Here is a 20,099-nt window from a genome sequence, read left to right as displayed (position 1 = left end):
TTCGTTGATTAGGAGACATTCGTCTCAGCAGCAGGCCTGTGGGATAAGTGCAGTAAATGTCTGATTATCTATGATCACACGACCGTCACAGCAGCGGTCTTTGAAAATTTGTAAAATTACAGTTTTGAGCTACAAACATCTCCCCACAATCCTTTCACGTATGCCATCTTTCATCCGTGATGAGCGAGAATCACACACAGGCTTAAGATCATCACTGATGTCTTCCACCTTGGCATTGAGTTATCACACGCCTGAATGCTGCTGACCAGCAAACTGCCAATACTTCTTCTTTAATAAAAGATGCTCACGCTGGCCGACGATCAATAATCCAGTGCTTTTAATTAGCAGCACCAGGCTGCTCCTTACCCTCTTAATTCCTTTGGTAGCAGTCAGAGTGGACTTAGGTTTTCACACACTGCTTCTTGACTCATAAAACCTTCAGGCTTAAAGAGTTTGCACTTTATATTTCACATGACTGGAGTATTTTTCCTGAACCAATCCCAACTCCAGTCTCATTCAAAGTCAGTCCCATTCAAAATGTATGAATTGATCAAAGTGAAATAGGCCGATAAAGATTAAACCTACTTCAACAGGCGCGGCACACACGCAGAAGCAGTTAAGTTAGGTGAAACACTTGGGAAGTTCCTCTCTTGCACGCACAGACAAGTGATTAAACTTGACTAAGACTGATGTCTTTAATCTCCCAAATGGAAATCCAGACTATGGCCTCATTCCGCCCTCGGAGCTCCAACTAGAGAGTGTGGGTACGGCTTCGCCCTCTAAGTCGAACAAATCTTTGATATTCACAAGGACCAAGCTTAATAACATTTTAGGTGCAAATTATGCTGCCAGACCACAGCAGGCTTGAAAAAGATTCTCCCCTTGTGAGCTGCGAAATTGCCTTTTCTGTTAAAAAAGAAGAAAGGTGAGAGTGATGCCAGAACCAAACTGCTAAGCTGGCCTAACCTTTCAGACATATTCCAGCGGCTGAAAGCAAAGCTTGACTCCTCCGTCTAATGCAGCGAGTATAAACCGAGCTGTTAACGAAGAAACACACCTCCCTCCTTCTCCAGCTTGTTAACAAGAGCTTCGAGCCTCATCCCTTTTCCTCTTCTCCTCCCTCCATCCTGTAATCTCCTCCCTCCCTCCCCTGTAACCACACAGCTCTCCTCATAGCTCTCATTGTTATCACGTTTGTTTTACACTTCATAACTCTCCACCTTCTTCTTAAGGTGCAAATCTCATACAATTTGTTGGAGGTAAGAGACGTTATTGTGCCGGCTGCATCTGCAGCTACTTTGGAAACTCTAAAGATTCATGTGGTAAAGATCTTGGACTCAAATGTTTTCTTTTAGACCAATAACAGAATCCCCTTTGTCTGCTTTAGCTTTTTTCCACCCCCCACCCCCCTTAAAAATCATTTACTCATGAATCAAAGACTCACAAATCAAATCTGAACACTGAGACACGATTCAAAGAAACTTCTGCATTCAGCACTCATTTCCGGTGTCGTAGCAGATAAATATCCATAAATCCATTTTAAAGCTCTGGATTACAGTCGGGAGCTATTTGGGCTCAAGATTTAAACAGAACAAACTTAACTAAACAGATAAAAACAGAAAGAAACAAAAGCTAAAACCCTATTTTCAAAGTAGAAGCAACAACTAATTCATTTCCTCGAGTCTGTTGTCATATTAGCATGCAGCAAGCTTCACTATTTATTTGCATTTAAACACATTTGAAAAGAGTTCTTCAACTGCAAACAAATGAGTTAAAAACATTTAAAAACTCTTTATGACTGAAACAGCCTTTTTCCTCTGGAAGAAGATGGATAACTTAGTGTTCATTCTGTCTCCTCAAATCTTTCTCCCTCCATCTATTGTACAGTCAGTCCAACAAAACTCCAATTTATCTTCACTAGCCTTTCTGTCTCTTTTCTTTTTCCCCTTTATCGCAGATGCATCGCCTTATTTTCCTTTTTTGCCCTTGCTTCTGCTCTCCAGACCCAATTTCTCCCTCATCCTCTGCTCCCTCCAGTTCTCCATCTCCATTTTGTCCTTCCATTCCTTTTTTTCCACAGTGATCCTGAGGTTAATTAGCCCTGCAAGTGTCAGACTGTTAGCTGCCCTCTGCCTGCCTACTAGCTGCCCAACAATTGCCTCAGCACGGCGACTAACAAGCTTGGAAGTCAGACGTCGGTGATAGTAGAAAAGTAAGAGATGGGAAACTAGAGGGAGAACCTAGAAAAGACGGATGGAAAGATCTGAAGGGACATTTTGGGTAAACTGATCAGAACAGATGGGACTGAAGGAGGGAGGACATTTAGGGGAAACAAAAGGCGGATAGATGAACAGCAGAAAGCTTTATTAGGTCTGAATAAATGTGAAAAACAGATGAGGATGATGGAGGGATGAAGAAAGAGATCGTGGTGGGATAAGAGAGGGTGTAAATTAAATACAAAGGACAGGGAGGCTGTTATGAAGAAGGAGAGAAGATGGAGGAAAAATGATGAGGAGATTGGACAGATTATAAAACAAAGAGAAAGACAGCAGATGATGGATGGCGAAAAATTTGATTGTGACGTTAAAGTAATGAAAGACAAGAGACCGATGACAAAGTCTAAATCCTCAAAGACGTTATGAGGAAAAGAGGAAGAAGAAATGCAAATAAAAGTGGCTGTAAGAGGATGCAGGAGCAGAGTAAAAAAAGGTGATTGACGGGTGAAAAGGAGGGAAAGAAAGCTGGTAATGGGCGAAGGATTGAAACAGGAAATAAATTATGTGAGAGCTGCAGAGCCGATGGACAAGGGTGACGGAAAAAGAGACGGCTGAGGAAAATAGGCCCAAAGGAAGGAGAGGGAAATGAAAACGGACAAAAAGTAGGATGATGGACGCCGGGTATAAACACAAACAGAATCAAGCCGAGATAAGATCTCTGAATCTCCTCGTGTTAAAAGTGGGAGAGCCATTTCTATTCCATGAACATCTTTCAGGATAAGTGTCATTCAAGTGGTCTGAAACCGGCCATAGCAACCATCGTCCATGACAACAGACTCTGGCCAATCAGAGGTCTTTTCAGAGGAAGATCAGGTGAGGTCGTGAAAAAATAACAAACAAGTGGAAAGCCTGTTAAAACATGTTGAATAGACACACCAAGCAGCGGGAGCAGGTGACAAAATTAGTGAGAATAATCCAAGTTTAATGGGTCTTCATAACTCTGTAACTACTGTATGGAAAAATGTGTTTTAAAAAAATCATCAAAAGCCTTCGTTGTGCATTCAGTATCTTTGTAAAGAGGAGTTAATAAGATTCTTTTGAGATAAAAGGAGGTAAAGACGGCTGCAGAGCTGCATACAGATTATAAATTAGGATAAATTTCAATAGAATTAGGCCCCATCAGAGAGGATGGATGATATTATGACATATTATGTTCGGTAATGGTTAAAGAAAATGCAGCTCTTACCCTTAATTTCACCTCCCATCAATTTAATGGCTTCTTTTATGGAAAAACTCATTTAGTTGCACCAACGACACTCTACTGACAAACATACATCAAAATACAAGTCTACGTACGTGTCTGTGCTCTTACTAAAGCTTCTTCACACATTTCGCTTAACAAAGAAGGTTGTTACACACCACACCGAAGTCCAGGTTCTGGTCGATCCACTCCTGGCCATCCTTGAACTCGTCGTGCAGACCCATGATGTACAGGGTGTCCAAAGCGTCCACAATGGATGCCCCGAGCTGAGAGTTACCTGCCGAGAGATTCATTCAGTCATACATCTGCTAATGTGAGTCATTTAAAGGGGGGTGGCAGTCCAACTGAAGCACAGGGTGAAGACGTAAGGAGCAAAGTGCATCTGTTATTGTGAGGAGACTCCCTCACCGAGCAGAATGACACCTGAAAGTGTGTCAAATTCTTAAGATTCAATCAGGTGACGTTAACATGTTAGCTTCAGATGAAACCCAGAGCAGGATGGAGTACTCAAACTTTCCAAAGCCTCTCTTTACGTGAACAGGACTCGTTTTACGTGACTTGTCTTTACACCCAGATCAGCGCACACACGTTAACGCCACATTTTGACCGTTGAAGTCAGCAGCACAGCCCTTTAAATCCGTCTTCATTTCCTATCAGACATGGCGTGCGCTACTTGAATTCCCGAGGCTGCCCGCTGTCCCTTCTTATCTGCGACTCCATTCAAAGGGAGAGCGTTTGGCTTCACGCAGGAGCTGCAGCAGTATTATCATCACAGACAGGAACCTCTAAATCTCTCTAAAAATACACTGCAGTCAGGCAGGCGTAGCAGATAGCAAGATGCCCTGGCCGTCTGCCGGATCTTGACAGATTGGTCCGACTGCCGGTGGAGCAGAGCCCCTCCTCTGCACCACACGACCTCCATCTAACTCCCGTCTGCCACCATCACCTACAGGTGGGCTCAAGGAACTGATGATGGCCTGACATCACCAAGGCAAAGACAGAGGCTTTTTAAAATTATCGATTGTCGTGATGTAAGGGTTTACTGTAACAGCTCCCAAATGCAACGAGTCCATTACGGTGATACACTATTACACTATTCAGGATTATCATTAAAACAACACACTGCAGCAAAATGTCTTCCAGCCTGCTTTCATTGGAGAAAGCTTTCAGAGGAAAAGTACTTGATGCAAATGATCACAATCGGTTGAATAAGACCACTCCAACAATAATGGATAATTAGTTAATTGTTCTTAGAAAAGAAAAGTGCCATCCTGTTTTGGAGGGGGGGAGAGTTATTCAGTTCATGTAGACAGCTTAATCTGACAAGAAATCGAATCGGATCGGGTTACTTGCGATCGAATTAAGACCCTGAAATAACTCGATCCAAACACACTGAACATGCCTGGAGACGACAGTGGATCGGATCGACCGCGATCGTCACCCCGAAGTCGAAGGAGACGATATTACTGTTGTTGTCGCCGCCGTCAGAAGGAAACAAACAGCGTGATGGAGAATGCGCCGTTGTTTGTGCCATAACCAGCTCATCACAGATGGAGAGGGACGCAGCTTCATCTCGCTCTGCGTTCCCCATCTTTCTGAATGCCTGAGTTTGTTGTTGTTGGTGGTGAAGACGTCAACAGGAAGTGGCTCTATTAGCGATAGCTGAAATGGGAACACCTATGGTACCGGGGTATGACATGCTTTGTGCCAGTGATTCCATTCATTCACCGCCATATATCCAAGGATAATTACCCTCAGATAAGGAGCAGAACCCAACTGTAGCTATAATCCAGTTCATCTCATCATGTAGTGATGAAAGCTCACTTCACCCTCCCCTTTCAAACGTTAAAACCAGAGCTAAACCCAGAGTTTAGTTGATGAAGCCTGTCACTAACTCACACACTGGAATAACTCCTCTGTCCTTCTTCCTTCCAAGTTGCTGTAAATGAATCAGATGAGTCTAGCGTGATGTAACAAGCGAACACGGGGTCGTCTCTTCTTTGTGCCGCCGCGGCATCAAATAGTGGAGTAGTGCAACCTGTCGGTGACGGACAACGAAGCACAGGAGAGTAGAGCTGAACCGGACCGCATCAGCGACCTGTTTAGGGACTGAAGGCAAACGTCCAGCCTGACCTTTTGACTTTGATAGTTTTGGACACTGTTGTTACTTTTAAGAGGAAGAACTTTACAAAATGGACAATGTAAGATTATTTCAAAATGGCTGATGGTGGTTTCAAAGAAGCAGCGTGTAGTCAGGGTCACAATTCAGACGTCCACAGAGTTGTTAAGGGTCCCACCAAACAGTGACTTTTATCATGATCCAGTAAATGTTTAAGAAATCCTACCCGATATCTGACCAAAGGGATGTGTACCAGAACTACTTTTATTCTTCTTTCACTCTCCTTCAGATTTACCTGGTGGTAAACAAGAGTGTAAAAGTATTTATAAAGCAGATGGCATAGCCTAGTGTGCTGGTATTAATAACCTAATGAAATCTTATATCGTTTATCAGCCAGAGGCCAAAACATGACTTCAGCCACATTTTGTTCCAGACAGATTAATTGGAACTTTTCTTTGGTAAAAAACGGATGCTACTTGAATTATTTTTGCTGCCTACAAACATCGTGACCTCGGATGGGTAGTTATTATTCACTATATCACAGACGGTGATCACACCTGAAGTAAAAGACAGCCCACTCCCATCACGCCATGGGCCCCTCCCTCTCGTACCCAACCATCTGTTCGCCCTCATCCATCACTGTCTGGCTGTGTTTTTCCTAATCTCGCCTTGATCGCTCTATCCAAACCCTGGATCGCAGATAGTACTCCACCCTTCTGCGAATGCATTTTTCTGTCATGGGTTAATGTTTGTATTCTCCAGCAGCACTCATGCCTGCCTTCAGCGCCTCCTTATCTCCCGACGCAGTGCTTCTCTGCCACTGTCGGTTGCGGCTGGTCTCCAGAGTCGGAGAGCTCTGCGGCCTTTCATGCCACACCGACTGCATCACATGAAGCGGTTCCTGACTGCCAGACACTGCTTATCTGAAACAAATTGGCCTGAATAATGTTTATTTGGGGGCTCATCAACACAGCCTCATGCACACATGGTCCCCATCAGATGAACTCCAACACACTTTGCTGAACATGTACTCTCCTTCAACTCTGGCTCGCTTCACACCGCACACGCCTCTCCTTCCACTGAACTCTTACTCCACTCTTTAACATCCTTCCTCCATCTATCACAATTTCACACACCTCTCTCTCCCTTCAACACTCACACCCACCATCTTGGCCACTGCATCAGCTGCATTAGACGGCAGGCTTCAGCGCTCTCTGGTATGAATTCACACGAGGTTGGAAAACATCACACCGTTACTCAGGCCACATTCTCCAGTCTTGTAAACTGGAGGCTCTTGCAGAATGAGAGATGACGGTTTCTGGTTTGGCTTTGAATGAAATCAGTGCAGACGATGTGGGTGTGTATGCTCCTTTCTTCCTTTGTTTTAGAGTGTGAGGCAACAGCTGCATCCACACTCGTATCGGTCCGATCAAGTTGCATCAGCTTAAGTATTTATAAGCAGAAACGACTGTAGAGGTCCAGCTGCACTTATTCAAACTCTTAGGATAATCAGAGACTCCTTAAAAATGAATAACACTTCCTGTTGGGCACTTAATTACAGTAAAAATATATTGCAGCTGAATCTTTCCTAAACAATCCATTTTGACGCATATACAGTCGAGTATCAATGCTATTCCTCAATCACAAGCACAGTACTTACTGCAGGACTATCCAGGCCCTACGTGCATTGTGCATTCCTCCATCACGTGCACAGATGAACTCTGAACTCCTAAAGCTACTCTTTTGAGCCCACCACACAGATACAGACAACTGAAACCACACATTTGAGCCCAAAGACACAAAGTCAAGTCAACTTTGATGATATTATGAGGTAGATATATTTGATCTATGGTGTTATAGTGTAACTAGAAGCTATTAAATCAAAAAATATTCATAAAGTAACTAGCTAACTAGTAAACCAGATGTGTCAAATATAAGCAAGCTAGCACCATTTTATGAAAGAGGCTATCTGATCATGGTGCTAGCTACCTCAGATGCTGTTTCTTCTGCCTGCTGCTAGACGAACAATAATGGGACAAAACAATGATGGGAGCCCATTATCATCTTCAGCTAACTACCTACAGTATATATCTGTGTATTGCAATGTATCTGATTTGTCCGGTTTAGGTGGGAATACCCTATACTTTGCTTTCTTATAAGTTAGAATAAAATAGGTTAACAGTGAGATGTGATTGTAATAGCTGTTACCAACAAACAAAAAAATCCTCCATTTTCAACTACATCTCAGAGATAAGGGTCCATTCTAAATATATACATTGTGTTTTTGTAGTCTGAAATAAAATGGCCTTTAGAAATCACTTAATACCACTTTGTAGGCGATTCTAATTCTGGATGCAGTGTTGTAACATCCACCGTACCAGCTCAGCCGTCAGGCCTCTCAGACAACACGGTTTGTACAGAAAGTTGTAAATAACGCCTGCAGCACAAAATACTTATTAAGTACTTTGTTAATACTGACATTGTTTCGACAGCACCTTACCTTTTCAAGTCAGAACAATACCACTGATTTTGTGCATCAGTTCACGGAGAATGAGAGAAATTCATTATTAGCGACCATGGAAACAGCTTTTATCTCGATAGTGAAACCTGCAGTTTTTCTTCTGTATTCAGCCCATTTGTACCAACATGTCAGACTAAAAGTATTGACTGTCATAGCTAGAGAATGCTAGGCAGTTTTGTAGAGGCTCTCCTCTGTGGCTCCAAGTCCGTTGTGACACTTCAGCCCGTTTTGTAACAAGCCCAGCGGTGCTAAACAAAGCCAAGTCAACTCCCCAGGCCAACGCAGCCCAGTCTGGCTCTCTGATAACTGGTAACCAACTTATTTGGCACCAGAACTGAACATCTGCTATGTTCTGATTTCAGCCTCTGAGTGTGACTGGTCTGACTGGGCCTTCCGCTCAATATGAGCTCCTTGGCTACACTCCAGCCTGTTTCCAGGCCTGGTGTCCAAGTCAAAGCTGTCAGCGCTGGTTTAACAGTAAAGACATGCGAAGGTATTGCCACATGCACACGGAGACAATGAAATCAATAATAACCTCCAATGTAACTATGACAGGTGTAGCTTGGGTATGGGATACAAAATGAGTTGAAACATAAAGGACCATCTCAACTAAGTGTTGAATTTCACTGCCAAATTTGATGGGACATTATTAGATAAATGCCAGTATTACACAATAAAACCACAGGCCAATCCAGGATTATACTGATCACAAAAGGATCAGTTAACCAACAAATAAGTAGATTTATGGTGTTCAACAACAGGGTGTTATTGCAAAAGCGGGTATAAAAAGCACAACGTCTTCATTTTCATTGAGGAGATAGACAGTCCTTTAGTGTTTAATGAGCAACATGTTAAATTAGGGGCTTTTGTGGGATAGTTCAATGAGGAAAAAGGTCACAGACTCCTTTAAATTCCAACAGTATGTTTATGTATGTTCAAAACCCAAATCACGTCGATTGGAGCCTGTAATTCAACCAAAAACCTAAAAACCAACAAACAGAACCAACCATGAGCGCACCGTGCTGAACCATGTAGCAGCTCAGTTATTTAACATTCACAGCAAGCCTCATAACCTCAGGTAGAAGTGCAAAGTATCCCATACAAAGATTCAGTGCTGTGGCCTCCCCCTCAGATCATCACATGCTCACATATTTGGCAGAAAAACAAAACTGTTGGTTTGGTTTTTTTTGCTAATTCCTGCTGATCTCCACAGCAGGCAAATCCGCTCATTTTCTTCTGTTCATTCGGCACCTGCAGTCCGACTCAAAGTTCAATCTGAAAAGAAACTGTGAGGCAGGACCCCACAGAGGGTCCTGAAAGGATACCGAAGCTTCACTGGGAGCCGGATTCAACTCAAGAAAAACAATGAAAGACATTTCTGAAGTTACGATCCTAAACTATCTGATACCATGTCCCATTTAAAGACGATGATCTCCACGTGAGCCCTGAACATGTACAGCTACACACATGTGCTTTTTTCTTTGTTAAAGAGGCCGTAAAGTCAACATCAAGCAACCGTGAAGCATAATGGTGTGCTGCAGTTTCAGGCCTGGGAATGTGCACAACAAGGGTCAGTTTTAGGGTTCACAAACTTCTGTAGTGTTGGTTTAAGAGTTTTATTATGATATAAAAGGTAACGGATGAATCCTGGCTCATACATTTTAATAATACAATGTATAAGATACTGATAAAGGAGTTTCCTCCCCCAGGAATAGACTAATTTCCACTGCTTCACTGTACTTGCAAAATTACGAGGCAAATTGAATACGTCATGTGGTGCACGGTGGTTAGCACTGACGCTTCACAGCATGAAGGTTACAATCTCCACAGGCTTTCTCAGCCCTATGGCTCATGGAGCGTTTACTAAATAAGGAAATAAAGAAAAGAAATGTGATGAAAAACAAAGGTTACAATGAGAAAATCAGCCAGTGAAGTTGAATGTTGGATAACTCCAATGACAGGCTGATCAGTTTGGATGACAAAACAAAATAAAAAATTTACTTTTTGCAAGAAAAAAAGGGAATAAATCTACGCAAAATGCTACAAGGGAACGATTCCTCTTCCGGTACATAAAAATGTGTGATAAATATCATAAATACAGAGAAGGTTCTCAAAAGTAACCGGCCTCTTTTGTTAATAAAACACAAGACAGAATCTTAAGAGACTTTCAGCCAGCAAATCTTCAACCATCACCACGGCGAGCTCAACATGTAGCGCCACATTGGACAGCTTGACAAGCATAGCAACGGTAACTAAAAGGGATGGGGCGCAGTGAGGGATCAACTGCATTTCATCCCCGCCACAAACGGCAATCTCTGCTTCCCACTCTCGCTCCGTCTCCCTCGCTTACATTGGAAGTGGCCCCGGCCCCTCAGGCAGTCATTGTGAAGTGATAATCGGTCAAATCTTTACTCCAATCCCCCCTTCGTACAGCCACGGCTGTAAAGATACCCAAGACAAGTATGTGTATATTGGGAGGTTTAATTAGAAGGCTGATGGACATGGATGAACATGAAATAAATCGCTAAGTGCTCCTGTGGTGGACTCGATCCTTTTAGGAATTCAGTAAATAGATTTTTTTTAAAAAATGAGCTACAGAACAATCCAAAAAGTGTGACCTTGAACACAGTCAAAAACAGTCCTTTTTTCCCAACTTGCACAGAGCAGCTGCATTAATGTGATGTATTGCTGTGCACAGCATGTGCCGCCACAGGCCAGCCATGATACAAGCAACTGGATAAATCTGTCCTACAGCCAAGCTGAGAGACAAGGCAAGCTCCAAGGCACCTGAACAATTTAAGGTTCAAATTACAATGACAAAGATAAACCGACAGAGCTGCAATAACCTGAAGCAACTGTTTTCTGGGTAGGATGTTATCCGTCTCTTAAATCGTTGTGGCGGAATTTTGGCCCATTGTTCTTTACAAAAGGGTTTCAGTTCACCGAGGTTTGAGGAAATTAGTTTGTGAGCAGCTCTTTTAAGGTCCCACCACAGCATTTCAATCAGGTTGAGGTCAAGACTTTTACTGAACCACTGCAACACCTTGATTCTTTCCTTTTTCAGTCATTCTGTTGTAGATTTGCTGCTGTGTTTGAGGTCATTGTCTTGTAGATGAGCCAGTTTCAGCCCAGCTTTAACTCAATGACTGCAGTGTGACTGCAAAACGAGCCCAAATCATGAGCCTTCCACCACCGTGCTTGTCAGATTGCGCTGATATGCTGCATCTGTTCCAGAAGTCTTGTGGTTTGTTCAAATGCAGCTTTAGGATGCAACCTAAACCACGTTGCCATGCTCTTTTCAGAAAGAAGTTTTTCATTGTGTTCACACACACCTTCAGAGCAGCAAACAGCCCAAACCTCTGCTTTTATAGAGGTGCTAACATTTGCTGATGATCAATTAATCAGGCGCATTGGTTAGCAGCACCTTACTGTACTCTCTTAACTCCCACGGAGCAGAAAGGATCTACTTTGTTATTCCCACAAATCTTTTGCATTTTGGGTTCATTTTTGTACTTTGTAGAGAGGTATAGAGCATATTTTTGCACCCAGGTTCTATTCCACTGAGGCTCTGTGGCTCTAAACTAACGTATCATGCAGTAGGTTTTCTCCTATAGTCCATCCACACACTGTTTAAAGGTCTTTGTTAGTAGTACTAGATATATGGTGTTATATTCTCACAGGGACCACCAATAAATGTGCCATTGCTGTTACTTTGGTCACCCATGGGTGCAATGCCATGGTGTCACTTTGCAAACCCTTTCCCAGGGTGCAGCACTCACTCTGACAGCCAATCATCTTAAAACATGCATTAGTTGCTGAGAGGAAGACGGGGAAGCTATGTGGCTTAATGGTAATTACCCCTGCAGAGATTGTAAGAGAGAATGAATATCTAATAGCTCTAAAAAAAGATTACATGTGTTGGAGTTTATTGATTAGGAGAGCTGGAAATCAAAGTAAGCGTCGGATCCAATACTGTTGCATTCTGGATGAGAACAAACAGAACCTAATGTTGGAGGTCGCTGTCGACTGCCAGACAAAAATATTTGGTAGATGATCAGTCAGAGCTTTCTGTTCCAAAATTAGTCTCGTACATTAATAGAAGTGAACAGTAATGCTTTGGTCCAGGTTTTCAAGTGACTTTTAGGCATAAACATGCTGCTGTGTGGTTAAACTCCTAACAGGGACATTTCATAGCTATGGGCAAACAACCAAAGTAATCCCATAATGGAAAAAGTGTCGTCCATGAATAATGAGTAAGCTCTCTTCAGCGCTGGGCCGACAGCAGAGACATGTGTCCACACTTCATCCCAGTTTGGCATCAGCTTCATCACCTCCACCTCCCTCTGCCTCATATCATTTTCTGAAAGCCAGTTAAACTACTTCATTAGTAAGTTTAGATTAAAATCTGCAGGCTTTCAGGGAAGCCGTTAAAGCGAGCCTTTCAAAATTCCAAATGAGCTTTTCATAAGCTATTCATCATGTATCCACATCCAAACATTTACCAGAGCATGGCAAGGCTGTTCCAGTTTACCCAGTGGGGATTTTGGGTGGGAAAACAGTCCTCTATGCTCGCCTAATACCCATTATAGTTTGCAACGGTTAAACTCAACACCATTAAATTAAATTATTTTCAAAACTATAAACAAAGCACTAAGGGCCTCTGACTTCAAGTCACTAGGAACACGGTCGTTCAGTGGATAACAAGGACTAGGACGGGGGTTAAATCACATGGAGCTCATCTTACAGCAGCGACTGTTGTGTCCCCCACCATTATAGGCAACGGTCTGCTGCAGGGGAGTGGGCGAAACGATGAGAGGCCAAGGTGGAGACACACACTGGCACACGTTGATAGATCCTGCACCAAACCCCTAAGGAGAGCGACATGGGTGGGCGGCTGGAGCCAGGAGGCCAAAGATCTTGTAGCACCACTAACGCCAAAGAACTGGGCGGGAGCGATCCTCAACATCCTCAGCAGGCTGCCAATCAATACATTTATAGTTATTGTAACACCCTTGATGCACGGAACAGGAAGTGCTGGCCTGTTTAACTGGACATTGCTCTTAAAGGATAGGTTGAGAGATAATTGATCAGATGGTTACACACCTACCCATTTTTTTCTTGCTTTTTATACATAGAGCTTCATCTTTCTCTGAGATCATTATCCCTAAAACAAGTCAAAGCAAGCTCCTTGTCTTTGCTGGACCTTCATTAGTACACAGTCTGTACTGTTGAGCTTTGCATTTTGAAGAGAACGTCGCCAACTAACTCTAAAACCAGCTTAACCCAGGTTCTCTTTACAAGACCGTGAGTCATCCCTGTTAAAACCATGTACACTGAAGACAAAGGCTGTGTTTGTATCTGTGCTCAATATCCATTTAACACATTCTCCACAGAATACAGGGGAGAAAAAAGGAGACAAACCATGACCAGGCAGTGAACTTAAGGCCATCTGTGCTCGGTGCCAGAATGAGAGCCACAGTCCTCATGTTACCAATCCAGCCTATTATCTTGCAGGACAGATTGAGGCTGAGCAGTGTAGAAAATAGAGAGCACAAAGAGCTTTAAACACTGTCTTTTTAACATCTGCACGGAGGGTTTTGTCTGGTATACAAACTGTATGCAGGCTGCTGCGTATATAGAGCTCGTGCCAAGCAGGATGACTGCTCAGACTCAGAATACACTGCCAGCTCAGCTGGAGAGGTGAAATCTTTCCATATCTCCCTCCAGTCGATGAAGTATTACAAGTTAAATTCATGTAAAAGTAAATGTAATCTCTCTCTGAGAGGCTTTACATCAATGTGTATTGCATCAGGGGTTCAGTTACAGAGACAACATATCAAAGGGATTTACAGCCACATCTAACTGTGTTTCCGTCTCTTTTCTGTTGAGCCGTCTCAAACACAAACGCAATCAATACAGACAGAAGACAGGATACCCCTTCATCAATAATGCAAGTATGTTTTCTGAAGAGTGTAATGCTTGACTCCTTGCCTTCTGCTTTCACTGCCCACCCTGTGACTAATAACCTGCAGATTCCTGGACTCTGTTATTACCGAGAGTCGAGGGAAAAATACACACAGACGTTAAGAAACAGTGAAGGACACGTTCCAGATGAACAGTCAAACCAGTAGAAACGCAGACAAATGGAAACACACACAAACACTGCATCCATTTAGCAGCAGCTTATAAAGGCAACAGGCGCCTCTGGCCAATTTACCAAAGAGAACATTTCAATTTGATACTAAAGCCTCATAACCGTGCATCCGCACGCATCAAAGCCACATCCAGCAACATTAAGCACAAATGCACACACACAAAAAACACAGCCTCGTCTAATTATCATGTTATGGAAGCACAATAAGCAACATCTTCACATGAATAAATTCACATTTGAGCATCATTATCAACAGTGAGCTACCCCAGCTGCCATCGGGCGAAAGAGACCGCGGAAACAAACGAAACAGACAATCACGCTCATGCTAGCTCCCAGGGTCAATTTACATTCACCAATTAACCCAACAAGCAGGTCTTTCTGGACTGTGGCAGAGTGCCCAAAGAAAACCAACACATGCATGGGGAGAACGTGCAAACTCCACACAATAACGACCCCACAGCTGACGTCCAATCCAGAGGTGTTCTGGGAGTTGTACAATCTGTGGCATCTTCATCGTCTTAAACTCAAATCTCTTGAATGAATTGCTGCCTTAGATCGACATCTCTGTGGGGAAAAAAGATCACTGCAAACGTCTTCGTCTCTACAAACAGGAAACTCCCTCGTGACTCCTTCTTTAAAAGCCTCACCAGACTTTTGTAAACGCTGTTACAAAACCCACATTCACTCGTTCATATTCCATAAAAGCAGAATCACCCCAGCTGGAGTCCATTTCTGAATCACATCCGCTCCGTTTACATTAAACAGCTCTCTTTCATGTCACTGAAATCCAACTGTTTAAATGGATGCTAAATGAAGCGATATGATGTGTTTATATGTCCTAAAACAACTTCAACCAGTTTGTAACCATCAGTGTGTTACAGCTTCCTGTGGAGAGGATTGTATCTGAACCTAATAAACAACAATCAAACCTCTAAATCAGATCAGTCTGATACGATTACAGTGTTTACATGACCTTTTTTTAATTCTTATCGACTGTTATTCTGATGTAAATTAAGCCAGGAAGAGTTGCACATTGATTGATTTTTTTAAGAAAAAAAAAAAAGATTTGGAGGTTCTTCTTGAAACCAGAAGTCAAGTTTTGACTTGATTCTCTTGTTTTTCTAATTGTTGGAGACAAAAATCAAAACTGAACATGAAATCAAATCAACTGCACATTTCTACAACTACACCAAGACCCTTTTTTTTTTTTTAATTTAAGTTCATCTTTTTGTGTTAAACCAAGAATGTGATTATCATCATTTGCAAAAACTTCCACTAAAAGCTAAAAGGATCTTTTCTGTTAGAGTTTAAACACATTTCTACAAGTGAAACCTTCGCAGTGCATGAATACTTTGTCAGCGATGTGTGTGAGTTCTGCTTTTAATATTTTGTGCCGCTGTTTGCAAACACTCCATCTAAAGTGACGCGCATCCAGCTGGAGGCATTATCACATAACCTTGTACACAAGAAAGAAAAAACTGTGCAGGTGTGAGAGTGCAAATGTGTCTGAGTGATAACAACTCAGAATGCGTGTGTGTGTGTGTTTGATTTATAAGTGTGTGAGCAAAGTGCCAACGGGCAGCAGAGGCAGAGAGGAGCTCGTGTCTGACTTACCAAAGATATTTGTCGAATGACCTTTCTTAGCGATGGGCTTCAGCTCGTTGTGGCCCCAGCCATATTGTCTATAGCTGTCCCAGGCATGTTTCATCATCTGAAAACAGGAAAACAAAGACAAACAACACATATTAGAAGATGTCAGGTGCTTTTGTGCCATGTGAGGCTCAGCGTGGACCTTTTGATCTGTAACTAGGACAAACAGGACATCCGCCTCGGTGGAGGATGCGTTTTCTTTCCATGATTCTGCTTTACAAAGGTACAATTTGGAGTTTGGCATCATGTAATTTCAGTTGCAACAGCTGTTGATTAAGTCTGAGCAGAATTAATGTATGTTTGTGAATCATTAAAATGACCAAAATGCAGCACATCTTCACACATTCTGACCACATCTCACAGATAATGCTTCAATTTAAAAGAGGGCGAAGTAAAAGACTCACTGAGGTAAATAATAAATGACAACAACCAAATTCAGCAGAACCTGAGGCTGTTTTTATTTCCACCTCCCCTCCCCCTATGTGCAAACACGGCCTGATGGCACAACGTAAGATTTTATTCTTCACATGACCTCTGAATGGAGCCTGGAAAAGAGAGACATTGTGGAGGGGAACAAAGATAAAGAGGGCGAGCGATTGTGAGACGAGCCCCGACACTGAGGCTGAGGAGGGGAGCTCCAGGGCAAACAGAGAAGATGTTCAGTGCCGCTTTCCTTCAGCTTCTTCCTCTTATGGCACCGACAACGTCAGAAAAGCACATTTCCCGTCTATGTGGTCGAGTTCAGAGGATATCTGCTGATTTCTTTCTTAATAAAGCTCCTCTCTGCTCCTTTGTAACATTCAAACATGGAGCTCTTGATGTTGAAAAGGTGACCAACACACCGGTGATTGCGTTAGAAATTATTTGCAATCCATCGTTTTTCTCGAACACAAGTGAATGAATGTTTAATCTGTTTTAATTTAACTCAACAAATGAGATGCAAAAAAGCATTTGCTTTCACGTAGAATGTGGATTCTTTTTAAACTTGCAATATTAGTGCCTCAGTGTTTTGTTCTTTTTGAAGAAATGGACCTAAAAGCTGAACCGTGTCACCGGTTTGTTTGCTTTCTCCTGCGACAGCACTGGCTCAGTATCCACCAGATTAGCGTGGTGACAGTCAGCCACCTTGTGTTTTCTGTCACCCAGCTATGCCAGCTTCCTTCACTGCCTTTTCACGCCACCATATGGGGATGTGTAGCCAGACCCTCATCCAACTTCCTCCCCTTGTAGCGGGAAAACAGCCAAGCTAAAACAGACCAGGGCCAGGAGCATCATTGTGTTCTTGGCCTTGTGCATTTCCATGACGCACTGCATCCACACACCAAAGATTATAAATCAAATTAATTCACTCCGTGACACGTACACTTCAGCACTGGCAGACTCCCACTGACATGCGTTGATTGGATGCTTCATCAAATTTTGATTGGCCCATATGACAAGGACAAGTGGCACAGAACAGGGTTTCCTGACATCGTTGAAAAATTGCTTATATGACAAGGATTTTGAGAAACCACTTGGAGATTAAGCTACAAAATGCAAAGATTGGCTCTGACAGCTACCGCTTGCCATCACAACATCATGGGAGCCAGATGGAAGGGATAAGGGGAAAAAAATGGGTCTGAATTGGCCCAAGTGGCTGTCTCATTGTACAATTACAGCTAAGCCAGAACAGAAAAACGCATCCAGCAGCTTGTGGTGTAAGACTGAGAGCCCAATCAACCGAGACAAGTTTCCAAAGTGACACAGACAGATAAACGCAGTCTGTTCCTTTACATGATTTGTCATCGTTTGAGCTGCAGATGCTAAGTGGGGCTGGAATAGCTTTATTATCCGTAACAAAAAGAAGGTGGACAGTAAAATACAGATCATGCAAACAATGACACGAAGTGGTCTCAGTTCAACTGAAGCAGCCTTTTTAGTCGTAAACCTTTCATTTCTCAGCCCCTGAAGAAACATGAAACAGAAAACCTTCCACTTCTTCATTAAGGGAAGTTTAATTTTTTATTTTTTTTAAAGTGGAGCTGTGTGAAGTACTGATGACTAACCACAGTGTTAGCTGCAGGAAGCAGGCAGACTGCTCTCAGTTTGGGAACAAATCAAGATGAACAAGCCAAGCTTAAAGCTACTCAGAAGGCGGCCATGAGATGAGCAAACCTTTGGCCAACTGCAGCAATATGGTTTGTGTTGCAATTAGGTGATCCATTTATTAGCATCAGCCAGTCCTGGTAACAGTCTTAAACTAAAGTAGAGCAGTACGGCACAATACAAGATTTTGATCCAACTGTTTTTTTAAGTCTGGCAAACATTTTGCACTTAGTTCTGAGTCGCTTTTAGCTTGGCTGACCCATCAGAAAACCATCTGAGCCTTCAAACCGACAAATCTGACCACAGTCTACTGCAGCTAAAGCACAGGCTACTCATAAGTACTTCAGAAAATACCACTTTTTACTGCATCTTTCATGTCTACAGTGTCCTTCAAAAGTGACTGACATATGGAACAATGGCTCCAGAAGAGCAATCTTTCACCATGTGGGGATGACGTCATATCAATCTGATAATGTTCTGCTTTTCACTTCTTTAGGCAAACCCAAGAGCCAAAGTGGAAACAAATCAAAGGGTGTATTCTTACATTCATGGACATCTCTGGTTTTCAGGTAATAACAGATTTATGAGGTCATAAACACCGTCATCATCTATCAGTACGCTTCAATAGCTCACAGCGTCCCCATTTCAACACACCGTCTGTCACGTGTTTGAGAGGACGACAGAGCACCACCGTTAAAGGCTACCGCCACGGCTCTCCGTTGCCGCAGTATGTTCATTAACCGTGCAACATTACACAGTCAAGCTCACTTTATAACAGAGTGGCAGCCAGGAGTGGCCCAGTGTTATTAAGGTTGGAGTGAGGGAGATTAAACACCTCTCCTCCCCGACTTCACCTACTCAACTGATGAGAGGGAGAGCGAAGAGCAGAAAGTCTGAAACGTGTCGGAGGGTTTGATGAAAAAGGCAGCGACGTTTCGGCTTTGATTCATTTAACCAAAAACATTTGTTTCACTGGTTTAGAGAGAAATGTCCGACATGCACGACAAGCTGAACGAGAGGTAACTCGGCCCAATCAGACATACAAATACACCAAGTGCCTTCTCTCTTTGACTTCCCTCATTCAGATCTTCACATCTTTCTGCAACAAAAAAGAAAATATCAGATGATTCTTTCAGATGCGGCAGATTGGCGTCCAACTCGCTCTCCTGCCAGGCTGGGCACTTTAATAGAAGCTGTGACCTTCACAGTGTCAGCCTGAAAAGCAAGGCAAGAAGCAAAGTCTGGCCCTTTCCATCTCGCTCCAAAAGAAAACAGCTATGATTCAGCTACTCTTTTCCTTCATGTGAGACACACAATTACAAGGTACGGACGGGGACAACCAGTCGGCAGTAAAATATTTAAAAACCTAGCCAGCTGTCCCCAAGGCTGTTATTTTTGCTATAATTTAGAGACAAAAAAACCCTCTGTTTGAGCAGCTTTTGGAGGTCTGAAGTAAAGTTGAAGCTGCTCTGAGTGACCTCCAAAGGCAGCATGACTGATTTAAAGCCCCGTCCACCTGCCCTCATCTTTCACATCTCCTTCCAAATCACCCCATGGAGGCTTCCTATCTCGCTTAACAGAAGGTTCTCTCAGAAGATGCATGGGGCTGTGAGAGTGTGACATCTGAATTGCCTCTTGCAGTAAATACATTCTTTGCGATAAATTCCCCATGAAATTGAGGCAGTAAAAGGAGTCCAGACAGGCCGTTTTCAAACTGCTCTCAAGCTGAGAGCTCAAAAGATGGCGACGTCCAATTACCTAAGTGTTATGTATTGAACCCAGGCGGAAATCAAACATTTCACTCCCACTGCAGTTCCATTCCTTTCTGAAACAAAACTGGTCGCTTTTGCTGGGGAAGGAAAAAAAGAAAACCATTTCAAAGAGCCATGTTTTCAACCAAAGGACGGCAGGAAGCGACAGAAGGCATTAATCAACAAGTAGGTCACCATCGCTGCTGAAGGCACCGATGTGTCAATCACAGAAACTTCAGATCATTTCCACTTCCTCATTCACTAATCGTGAAAGTAACCAGCGGGCGAGCAAAGCTAAAGTCTTTTAAAGTTTTGTTTTGTTCTTATTTTGGGATCTTTTAT

The 20,099-nt window shown here is 42.8% G+C and overlaps 2 protein-coding genes across 5 annotated transcripts in view; one reads left to right on the top strand and one right to left on the bottom strand.

The window, feature by feature from the left end:
• Positions 1-20,099, top strand: part of gdap2 (ganglioside induced differentiation associated protein 2) — a 358,630-nt gene that overhangs the window by 118,878 nt on the left and 219,653 nt on the right. The window lies entirely within an intron of this gene.
• man1a2 (mannosidase, alpha, class 1A, member 2) overlaps positions 1-20,099 on the bottom strand; it is an 89,093-nt gene that overhangs the window by 43,601 nt on the left and 25,393 nt on the right. For all 4 annotated transcript variants that reach the window (XM_072397425.1, XM_072397427.1, XM_072397426.1 and 1 more), the window contains exons 4-5: positions 15,886-15,982; positions 3,636-3,754 (exon numbers count right to left, since the gene is read on the bottom strand). In XM_072397425.1, the coding sequence (XP_072253526.1) occupies positions 3,636-3,754; positions 15,886-15,982 (216 nt within the window). The remainder of the gene's footprint in view (positions 1-3,635; positions 3,755-15,885; positions 15,983-20,099) is intronic.

The sequence above is a fragment of the Leuresthes tenuis genome, unplaced genomic scaffold (genome assembly GCF_036924035.1).
Source record: "Leuresthes tenuis unplaced genomic scaffold, fLeuTen1.0.hap1 SCAF_12, whole genome shotgun sequence".
NCBI classification, from domain to species: domain Eukaryota; kingdom Metazoa; phylum Chordata; class Actinopteri; order Atheriniformes; family Atherinopsidae; genus Leuresthes; species Leuresthes tenuis.
Note: the sequence above shows the minus strand (reverse complement) of the source record. Positions and strands in the feature narration are given on the sequence as shown.